The 12325-nt window shown below is 41.1% G+C and overlaps 1 protein-coding gene across 2 annotated transcripts in view; it reads left to right on the forward strand.

The window, feature by feature from the left end:
* Positions 1-11531: 11531 nt before the first annotated feature.
* Positions 11532-12325, forward strand: part of fibcd1b (fibrinogen C domain containing 1b) — an 83324-nt gene continuing 82530 nt past the window's right edge. For both annotated transcript variants that reach the window (XM_061699333.1, XM_061699334.1), the window contains exon 1: positions 11532-11768. In XM_061699333.1, coding sequence (XP_061555317.1) covers positions 11721-11768 — 48 coding nt within the window. In that variant the 5' untranslated portion in view covers positions 11532-11720. The remainder of the gene's footprint in view (positions 11769-12325) is intronic.

Genomic DNA, 12325 nt, shown 5'->3' on the forward strand with positions numbered 1-12325 from the left:
CGCCCTCTCCCCGATAACCACCGCAATGTTTCAGCCACGGGAACAAGAAAAACAAAAGACGATTTCTACAATTTACGACGGGTCATTTTCATTCTGCTCGGCTGCTGGGAGTACAGCGGGCAAGTTGATCCATTTTCATTCTGTCCTTTGGAATTCCGCAACCCCCCCCCCCTTCCTGGATTACAGGCCGCACGGTCAACGGGTGCACCCGATTCCGACTGGGAGAGAGGAGTGATGAAACCGTTGTTCTGGAACGCGACGGTGATAAAACAGCCTTTCCTCTCCTGGGTTGACTTAGCACACGCTCATCATTTCCGAATATTTACACGCCTGGCTGTTAAACCGGGCACCTTTTCCCACCTTTCTCCGATGTAAATAGCCTGGGGGCTGCCGTTCTGGGTTTCAAAATGAGCTTCACCGTGATATTGTACGCAAGGACTGTAAGCAATGCGTCTGCGGTGACGAATGCGGCCTGTCGAGGAATAAAATAAATTGTTCCACTGATTCAATTCCCATTTTTGTTTTTTGGTGAGACAGCGTACACCGTGGACTGGTTGCTCACTAAAGTAAGTGCACATATCGACGAAGGACTATTCACACTCACATTCTGACCTACGGACAATTTAGAGTCTTCAATGAACCCCAGCTGAATTTCAGTATATATGTTTATCTATTCAATATAGACAAGCAAACGTCCACATTCACACCTATGGAGAATTTTGTCTTCGATGAAGCTAACATGCATGTTAGCGTCAAGATTGCACGATTCGAACCCGGAGCCTCTTGACTGTGAGGCAGATGTGCTAACCACTAGCTCAACATGAGTAATAAAATAAATGAATTGAATCTCTCCTTTTCATTTCTGTGCTCCAACAGTTTGCTTTTCGCGGAAGTACGTCAAAGTCTATCCAATCAACACCGTCGGGCAAACACGTTGAAACGGCAGATTGAAAATCTATCGGAAAAGCACTCAATCGGAATTGGGCCCTTTAGACCTGCAGCGTAAATCCCACGTCGCTGGCGAGCTAATAAGCGCAACAAATCGCACACAAAGGTTGAAAGTTGCGGTCGGGACTTAATAATGAGAAATGCTATATTCGGATTAACTACCTGCCTAATTCCCAATCCGCTCGAGAGGTGCGGATCGGACATAAAACGGAGCATTAAGGGCAACTTATATTCCTTCCGTTGGGATCCCATTAGACGTAATCTTGTTTAAGTCGGAAGCGAAGCAGGAAGTGGTTCGCCCCTTTACCTCCAGCGGGTGTCGCCCCGGTGGGGGGGCACACCGCGGCGAGCCAATCGGCAAACATTCCACAGTCATTCGGGTTCGGCGTGCTCTGCTGTGGAAGCTGATTCAAGTCATGCGCAATTGTACAATTCGTGTTCATTTTGTAGGATTTTATATGAAAATAATTGGGAGAAAATGTGCTTATTTTAGGTGCTACTTCAAATCTGTTGTCTGTTGTTGGATTTATCTCACCAAACATTATAATGAATAAACACAAAAGGAATGAAGACGTTGGTCATTTTACTCATGAGGAGGGCGCATGGGAGATTGTTCAGATTACAGCCTCTCAACACGCTCTAAACAATCTCTCCCGTCGCTCCTGCATTTATTTGAAAATAGGGAGGTTTCTAAGTTTACAAGACATAACGTACTAAGCTACAAGACACAACACACTAAGGGTAGGGTTTCAAGGTGAAAACATGGCACCTGCCACGTCCCGGCCACGTCCTTCTCTCAGATGATTCCTGCTGAGTCATCTTCTTGAAGGCGAGACATCTTTCTTTCTAAACATTGTCCATAATACTAATGCAAGCTAAGCAAATAAATGATAACTTCTACAATATATCTAACATTTCCCTCCTGTTTATCATGTATTTGCACAAATTCTCATATCATCTTACAGTCACTTCATTTCGATTTTTTAACTGTAGAATAATTTTTATGAAACAAATACATTTATACTCAGAGTAAATTTGTCATACATGAATTTTGTAGTTTAAACATCGTAATCATCTGAATCAGGAAATAAATCAGTTAAAGCAAAATCATCATCATCATCATCATTATCTTTATCATCAAACAGTAATGGATACATCATCTCCATACGGTTCTCCATGGTGTTATGGCTGTGGTGATTAATTTACTGATTAAAGCCCGAATGCATGGGATACAACAACATCCACAAAATGTCAGAATGGCTGCAAAAACAGCAATTGATATCAATATTGGTGAAATTAGGGTTTTATATTTACCAAAAACGTCCATCCAGCTGTCCCACAAGGAGTGTTGATTGAGGGTCCGTAGACCATCGATGGCTCTGGTCAAGCTGCCATCTGAAGCAGTATTGTTTGTTCTCCAAACATACCGCAAACACCTCCCTCTCTTGCGAGGAGTGTGTCGACAGCTATGCGCTTTTGGAACGTCCTTGAAGAGGTAGCTTTGAGCTGCTCATGCACAGCTTCCAACCCACTCTGAGTCCAATTTCCTAATCTCTGTACATTGAAGTGGATATAGTTTATCCCATCAACATTTTTATTAATCGTACACCACCAGCATATGAAGTCCTCCTGCAACTTGGTCAGCTAATTTGTATTGATTAGGAACTCCATGAGGAACACCTATGGCGTTGATGTATATTTTATGTTGGATAATTTTGCCTCTGCCAGGATAAATCTATTTTTTGTCTATGTTCTAGATTGGACAAAAACATTGGTGCCCTTTCCATTAAATCTTGAACAGGCATAGGGTATACTGACACATGCAATATCAAAGTGATAATAGTTCACAATCCAGATCTTTAGGTAATCTATCAAACAGTCTATCATCTCCGGACCACCACCAGCTGCTGCTCCGTGATACTGGCATAAATTTTGGTCCGACTTTTAAGGTTACTTTACACCGTGTGTCGTTAAGTGGTCCTATTTTTTATTTATTTTTTTCCTTTACTAATCATGTTTATACAAGTGAAATTATTCGGTGCTACTAGAATAGAATTTTGTCCCGAAACTCCTGTGACTACAAGGAACCAATCATAAGTAGTTATGTTATTAACCATTAAAATGTGTTCACTTTTCTTTGAAGTTTTTTAATGGCATTTCTGGTTCAACACGGTTGCCATAACACAATGCTACTCGGAAGTGGGGATCTTTTCCGCCAGAATATGCCCACAAACTCATCATCAAACACACTGGGTGACTTGATTTGTATTTCAATATTAAACTATGGGCCATTTTGCTTATGTTAAACTTCTTTCTATATTCTTTTGCTATTTTTTTGTGACCAACTGGACCAATCATAACCTGTTTCACCAATCCTCAATTCTGCCCATTCTCTTGAGCATCATTGGTGAGAGCCGCATATGGAATTATGATTAAAGTATCTTGATTTTGGGAGGCACAAAATATTAAACTGTTTTGCCGCATTTGGAGGTCATGCCCACAGTTCTGATCATCAACTGTACTCCTTTTGGTACGAGTTAATGCTTCCAAATTTTTTATTATTGGGTTGGTCATATTGGTCCAGTTGGTAGGTGATTTCCTATCTAAAAAATGCGTTGTATCATTTAGGGTGGGACGTCCCATGTACCACAAAACAAAATCAACACTATAGTAACCAAAGTTGCTATGTAACAACTCATCGAATCTCGTAACCAACGCGGGTGTGCCATTCTGCTGAGTTCTCACTAAACGGGTTGGTGTCTTTTTTCTTCACTGACCAGCAAGCGTTTTCAGAATCTACACATCTGCTCCCGCTCCGTTATCAGACTTTTGCTTACCTTCCCTATTTGAGTACTCAGCTGAAATGACTCTTTTACAGTGTGTTAAATGAACCCACGTGTTTCTTTCTGCTATTTTTTATTGTCCCATTCATTCTTTCCACTCGACCTACACTCTGAGGGTGGTGGTAAGCACAATGGTTTTTCAAATTGATGTGGAACATGGTTCCTATTTTATTGATTATTTGATTTACAAAATGAGTCCCATTATCACTGTAAATGGTTTCAGGTATGCCATATTTTGGAATGATGTCTTTACATAGTGCTTTTGCCACCGTCAGAGCATCAGGTGATTTTGTTGAGAATAATTCGATCCATTTAGAAAATGCATCTATGATAACCAAACAATACTTTTTTCCTTCACTTTGGTTTAATTCAATATTCCTCTCCTGGGCCTCAAATTGCCTTGTGGATTATACCTAGCACAAATCATACATGCTCTACAAATTATTATTATTATTATTATTATTATTTTAATAGGAATTAAAACCATAAGTTGTATAATATTGATTTATCTGTCTTACCATCCCTCCTGTTGAGACATGTGACACAGCATGTCTCAATATAGCAGCCCATTTGAATAGTTATTTATTTTATTTTTTTTTCTCTTTGCTAATGTAAATTTCATTTTGTAGTTTTGCACTTTGAATTGCGTTCTTGTTGTGGAACCCTCTTACTGGCTATCAGTATAGATTGTACCATCTTTATTTATTTTTAGTTTGCATGCCTCGGTTAATGCTACTAATTCAGCAGTTTGTTCGTCCAATTCCTGACAATCATGCTGCGTGCCTTCATCAGGTAAGGGTGTTAGCGTGGCTGGATTTAAGGTTGTGCATCGCTCAACAGTCAAATGTGGTTGTGACAGCAAGATGGCCATGCAAGATAAATGTCTTGCAGGTGATAAAAACGCCATATTGGTTTGCAATAGGAGAGCAGACACTGTATGTGGCACTTTAAGAGTTAATGGATGAAATAACACAATTGTGGAGCTGCTCTCTATTGCCATTGAAGCTGCCACAACTGCTCTGACACAATGCAGTAATGCACACATCACGTTGTCTAGTCTAGTTGAAAAATAAGCTATTGGTCTCAGTTTATCACCATATTGTTGTGTAAGTACGGAGGTCATGTAATAGTGTTTACAATCTACCATCTGAATGAATGGTTTATCATAATCCGGAAGGGCCAGCGCAGTACTGGACACCAAATGTTGTTTAATGTCACAGAAGGCCTTTTCTGCCTCTGTATTCCATTGAACAGGTGATGTCATTTTAAGGTCTGCTTCATACATCAATTTTGACAATGGTGCAATAATTTCTGCATAGTTTGGAATCCATGCTCTACAATAATTTGTCAGGCCTAAAAATGACATCATATGTTTCTTTGTTTGCGGTTTAGGGTTTTTTAAAACTGGAGCTTTTCTGACTTCTAATATAGTCCTTCCTCCTACACTTAGATTATGTACCAGATATTTGACTTGTTTTTTTACACCATTGCAATTTATTCTTGTTAACTTTATGTCCCTCCTCTGCTAGATGACACAGTAAGGCTAATGAATCTTTGCATGTCACGCCCTCCTGGGGGAGTGAATTTAGACATGCTTGTTATTATTACTTGTGAATAAATGGTTGGACTTTCACAGTAACCTTGTGGTAATCTAGTAAAAATATATTTTCTCCCTCAAATTTAAATGCAAACCAAATTTGACTGTTCTTTTCTATTGGTATAGAAACGAAAGCATTGCTTATGTCAATATTTCTTCATCAATTTCAGTGAGGATCATTTGGTCCAATCATACAGGATGCATGTGTCTCCCTTCATCACCCTGCATTGTCCAAAATATTGCCTTCCTGATTAGACCAGTTGATGCACTGTATTCGAGGTCGTTTTCTATTTGTTGCCAATCATCTGCCTCTTGTCCTTGTTTTACTAATGTTCCCACACATTTCCACTGTGACTCATAATCTTTGCACATTGAAATATGTGGGACACTTGTATTTTTATACAGTTCCTTTAATTTGTCTGATAAAATAATTCCTGCCGCGACTTTTGCTTTATTGTCTGAGTACAGATAATCCACAGTAATGTTATCATGTGTCGCATGTCGTAACTTGTTTTCATATACTGAGTCTGGACCCGATGTGTTTTTGTACCACAGTGTTATATGCAGCTCATCACTGTTTTTTTTTTATCTTCTATTTGTGTGATAAGCTGCAAGGCTGCAGACATCAGAGTCTCTCCCATGTTTAACGGTGGTTTGTCAGGGATATCGATTGTGTAATAGAATGTATTCTGTCTGCTTTCCAGTGTCATATAGAGATCTTCTCTTTTTAATTCATGTTTTCGTTTCACTAAAATATTTCCATTTGATGATGGAATGAGTACAAGTCCTAGTTGGAATAAGCCATCTCTTCCCAACAAATTCACAGGGCACTCCGGGACTTTGAAAATTGGCATTTTACAAGTTCTCCCCTGAGGGCGAACTCTCTCTAATCCACACAGGCTCAAGTTCAAGTTCCATGGCAAAAGTAATTTGCGTATTTGCAGATTTAACTATTGCCTTATGTCCCGATAGTTTGGAACCTGGGATCTTTTCCTACATGCTTTTGTATCGCAAGGAAATTTCATTTCTTTCCCATTTATTGACAAGGTTATTTCAGGTTTTTTTTTTTTTTTTTTTTTTGTGTCCAAACTCAGAATGTTCTGTAAATTGAAATCCACTTCCTCATTCTCTGTAATAATTAAACAAGAGGATTTGTTGAGTTGGGAATCAGGTTGGCTTAGTCATGCGGTTGTTTGTCCATATTCTCTGTTATTTTTCTTAGGGCAGTTACGTGCGATGTGGCCTTTATCTCCACAGCACCAACAGATGGTATTATCATAACATTTTCGACCTTATCTTACTCTGCTGCGTCCTCTAAAATTATCTCCCTCTTTGCCTCAATAGTATTTCTTTTTCTCCTATCCTTTTTCTCTTTTAGACGCCATGTTTAGCCAAAAAGTAAGTCATCAAATCCATCTTTTTCCATTTGTGATATATTATTTTTTGTGTCGACCCTCTATTTTGTTTCGAAGTTGAACTAATTTTTGCGAATTTAGCTAGCCAGCGAAACCGTATTTGGTTCTCCGCGTGTTTAAATGTTTTATTTTGGAAGGGTTTTGAAGTTGTACACATTGCCAGTCTTTACACGTCAGGCTTTCTGTTGGATTCGTTTTATTGTTATTGTTTCCCATTTTTGTGAATTTGGAAGTCAGTTTATTCGCACCTAGAGTGACCTAATACTGACTTTATTCAAACAATGACTGGGTGACAATGAATGTCTGAGTTATGGTAAACCTCAACCTTCTACCCCAAATGGGGCGGAGGATTCTTGCCTCTGCTTCCAAACTCAGTTGTCACTTACAATCCAGTCTCTTACATCCATACTTTTACACACACACACACGAAATTAGTAACGTTTTAACAAACACACGAAAACATGGAAACACGGAAACACAAAGGTACGGAATTTTAAGTACGTCTAGGACTCCGCCGTCCTTTATTTTTTTTTTTTTTTTATTTTAACACGGAATTTTAGCACGTAAAGGACTCCGCCGTCCATGCGGAATTTGTCGGACTCCGCCGTCCATCAGTTACTTGCCAGTGACTAGTATTACACAAGGTTTATTTCGCCGCAGACTTCTTTGTCGCGCGATACATTCATTCAAAAAAATTTTAAAAAATTTAACTCACCAGTCGTCTTCAATCCTGTGGATTGTCGTCAACCTTCAGATCCCAGTTGAGGAGTACGAAGACCAGTCCCGGAAAGGGTCTCAATTGCCGTGGCCACGGTCTCTTAACTGGGTGTCGGCTCCACAACTGGAATCCTCGGGTGTGTTGACATCCGGCTCGAAGGACCAATTTAATGTTGGATTTATCTCACCAAACATTATAATGAATAAACACAAAAGGAATGAAGACGTTGGTCATTTTACTCATGAGGAGGGCGCATGGGAGATTGTTCAGATTACAGCCTCTCAACACGCTCTAAACAATCTCTCCCGTCGCTCCTGCATTTATTTGAAAATAGGGAGGTTTCTAAGTTTACAAGACATAACGTACTAAGCTACAAGACACAACACACTAAGGGTAGGGTTTCAAGGTGAAAACATGGCACCTGCCACGTCCCGGCCACGTCCTTCTCTCAGATGATTCCTGCTGAGTCATCTTCTTGAAGGCGAGACATCTTTCTTTCTAAACATTGTCCATAATACTAATGCAAGCTAAGCAAATAAATGATAACTTCTACAATATATCTAACATCTGTCTACAAACATTTATTTGAATAATAACTGAGGTTAGTTGATTTTATGCCAAAAAAATAAGATAGAAAATGCACTTATTTTGGGTGTTATTTTGAAAATCTACTTGGTGGGAGGTATTTATTGGTTCGAATATTTTTTTATATTGAGATAATATTGACAGATGTTAGTGATGTATAACAATGACGATTTTGTACAAATATAACTGATAGCAAACATTTATTTTGGGCGTGCCAATCGGACCGCGCGCCGTACGTAATGATTGGACGCCATCCCGCCGAAGCGCTTGCACACACCCGCGAAGATGATTGACAAGCTGCTCGTAAAGTCTTCGATGGCTCATCGTCGTCCCAAAGCTTTTTATTTTCTGTCACGTGACTCCATCGCGCCGATTTCTATTTCATCGCCTCCGCTCCACTAACGCCTCGCCATTAGCAAATGTCATGAATCACAAGGCTAAACAAACAATCTGATTCAACTCAGACCACACTAACAATTCTATGTTTTCAAGTGTTTATTAAAAATAACATGTCAACATTCACAGGACAGGGAGGAAAAGGTAAGTAAACCCTCGGATTTAAAAGCTGTTTGACCATCTTTACAAATCTGTTGCACTTCAGCGAGATTCCTGGGATGTCTGCTGTGAAAAGGTTTCTGGAGGTCATGCCACAGCATCTCTACCAGGTCGAGGTCAGGACTTTGCCTGGGCCTCTCAAGAACATGTCTTTTCTTCTCTTTAAGCATTCCGTTGTTGATTTGCTTCTGTATTTTGGATCCTTGTCCTGTTGCAACACGGATCCTCTTTTCAGCTTCAACTGTTGGACAGATGGCCTCAAGTTCTCCTACAAAATATTTTGATAAACTTCTGAATTAATTTTTCCATTGAGGATCGCAAGCTGTCCAGGCTCTGAGGTAGAAAAGCACACCCATATGCTCCCCCCAACACACTTCACAGTCAGGATAAGGTTTTGATGTTGGTGTGCTGTGCCATTTGTCCTTGTTGTTGTTGTCATACATGATGCCATCATCTCACTGGAACTTGTTTCAGCCAGCATCAAAGGATTAACTTTGCGTTGCGTTGTCTTTTTTCCTTTGAAAGGAAATGTTGGCGGAAGTTTTGGGGTATACGAACTTCAAACAAATTTGGAGTTGTGGTCATATGTGACGCCATCATCTCACTTGACCTTGTTTTAGCCAGCGTCAAATGATTAACTCGGCTTTGACCGCATCATTCTGATAATTGTAGTCAACAATATTGCGCTAGTACACAAACAAGACATTTCCTCTCTCTCTCAAAGTCAGTCCCTCAAGGGAAAAGAAAATGTAAAAAAGCCCTTTTACTGGTGCCTTATTACACCCTTTAGTTTGTGTTGTGCTTCTATAAAAACATTTTTCTTGTCTTCTTTTTCTTTTGCTGCTTTGTGTGCGTTTTTTGTTTGTTTGTTTTCATCTGGTAGCAAATTACCAACCACCCTGGCATTTGGAGGAAGGGTGAGTCAGCTCAGCATGCGTGACGCAAACCAAAGGTGAGAGGAAGAAGAAGCCGCCTCTCCAAGAGCCGGCTGCAATCGCCGAGATAAACCGACCGCCCGTCCTCGGAGACTGTCCGTCCCCTTCTTTTTTTTTGTTTTTTGTTTTTAAACGTTCTCTACCCAACCTGATTGTCTCCACCTTTTGCCGTGGCATTCCGAGACCACGGCAGAAGTGGGCGCACGTGCGAGACGGACGCCGGTAGCCCAATAAGCTGCAAAGGTGTCAGGGCTGCTGTTTGTGTGTGTGTGTGTGTGCGTGAGTGTGTGTGTGTGTGTGTGTGCTTCCTGAAAACCTAGTGCGTTTCCTCTACCTAATTCTTGTTCTCTGTCCCCAGTCTGCCATCTGCCCTTGCTCCCTGCGAACCAGCGCTCACCTCTTGCGGCCCACCGACAACACGGACTCCTACCGTGCCGGACCGGTCCTCGTCGGAACCCTGCCAATCCCGGATTTAGTTCTCGGAGTTCCTTTGTTCGCTTCCAAGCTGCAATAAACCGTTATTCACGAACTGACACTGCGAAATTCTGAAATACCTTTCGACAACTGTCACGTCTCCAATACTATTCCTTAAAGTCGGAATAAACGTCGCACTACGGTTTCCATCATTGTGCATTACTGTGCTAGCTAGGCTATAGCATGTGATCAGTTAAAGTGGTGCGAACAAGAATTCATTTAGTTTGTGCTAAAACAATAATGTCACCATTTGGTCGAAGCAAATGTATGAATATGAATTTGACTTACCTGACTGTGAGGTTTCTTCGTCTCAGAGATGCAGCCATATTGCTTGGTCCTACTGGTAAGCCAGTTGCCAACTAAACCGAAGGTGACCAAGGTTGTACCATGTTCGGGCAAGGCACAGGGTTGTTTCGCTTAACTTTCCGTGAATTGTGTTTTTACAGGCTACAACCATCGGAATTTAGGTGAGGATCATATCATCGGTGGTTTAACGTCACTTGAAAATGTATATGAGCTTTACACGTGATTTTTTTTGGGTCACTTATTTGGATTACTGATTTTTGATTATGGTATGGCCCTTCCACTACAATATATAAGCAGGTGGAGAAGGCTGCACTTGTGGGGAAAAGCAATCAAGCCCTTAGCGTCCTATGTGAAATACATGTTTTGTTTTTTTAATTCCCTGATGGATAGTCTTGAAAGTAGTGTAGTAGATGGTTTTTTTCCCCCCTTTTTTATGAAAAAAAAAATATATTTTAATTTTTTTTAAATTTAAAGGCAAAATAAATGAAGCACCAAGGGAAAACTACAAATTCCAAGTCTCCTCCTCCGATACACCGTTGGGCCAAATCTCACTCTACCTCTGGGAAATTTCCGTGTACACTTCTCCACGGTGAAGAAGGGGAAAAAAAAAAAAAAAGAGCACCTTCTATCCATCAAGACGCTTGTTGTGACGTCCCAGACGCCACCCCCTCCCCTCCCCTCCCTGTGAGCATCTCCGTAAATGTGTAACACAAGATGACAGCTCATCATCATCATCATAATCCTTATGATCAGGCATGTTGAGAGACCCGCTTACTCCTTCATACACACTTAGTCTCAGTGCTATGATGTGCATATATATATATATATATATATGTGTGTGTGTGTGTGGTGTCGTTCTCATGGAGGGGGGCGTTGATTGACAGGCGCGAGGGAGCGCAGTCGCGCGCTGCTCGCTCCCTCCCTCACTCCTGCTCGGAAGCAGACCCTGCGTGGATGTTGCAAAGAGGAAGAAGCTTCCGCGGGGTTCTGCTGAGAAACTGCACCACTGGAACATAACATAGAAGCATTTTCTTTCTCTTTTTTTTCATGGAGTAAAGGACTTTTTTTCGCTCTCTTTTTGAAATTCTTTTTTAGTTGTGTTGGGGAATTGTGTGTGTTTTTTTTTTTTTTTTTTTTTTTTTTTTTGGGGGGAGAACATTCCCTGCGGAATAATCCCAACCAGCAGTAGATACCATTTGCAGCAGAAGCAGACCCCTGCACGAAGTTCCTGCACGCAATTGGAGTAAAGCGAGGCTGCGGGACTTGCACGGCTCGGATGTGTTCGCCTTGGTGGATGTAATGCGCACATTCTCCGCGGGACGCTGACCGGCCGATGGGGGAAACATGGACACCTCTTCAGAACTCGAAGATGGGACTCGCCACAAGAACCAGGTGCGTCAGCTGGATATGTGGAAAAGGGAGTGTGTGTGTGTGTGTGTGTGTGCGCGCTGCTGGTAATAAAGTGCGGACATCATTCACAGCCACCCTCCATTCATCCAGCATCCGTCCCTTTTCCCCGGGTGATGGCACTCGCGCTCCCCGGCTTGGTGGCGAGGTGCCCGGCCAACATCTCGCCGCAACTCCCGCTGCGGGCACCGGGGATCGGGGGACACAAAAGCTCCCATGAACTATTAGATATGAGGGGTGTTATTAAATATATTATTAAAAAAAATATATATATATATATGTATTAACATTAAACTATAGTTTTATCGATTAGAATTAGCAGGACTTTGGAGTTTTAAGTGATTAACACTTCACATTAAACTCATTGAAACAACAGGGGGCGCTTTTCCCCCTCATATATATATATACATACATATATATATATATATATATATATATATATATGTGTGTGTGTGTGTGTGTTTTTTTTCTGCACCTAATATTGGTCATGCAAGTTTTTCACAAGGTCACCATCATGTCACAAAGGGGACCCGAGGCTCACA

Source organism: Phycodurus eques, chromosome 15 (assembly GCF_024500275.1).
Source record: "Phycodurus eques isolate BA_2022a chromosome 15, UOR_Pequ_1.1, whole genome shotgun sequence".
Classification (NCBI taxonomy): Eukaryota; Metazoa; Chordata; class Actinopteri; order Syngnathiformes; family Syngnathidae; genus Phycodurus; species Phycodurus eques.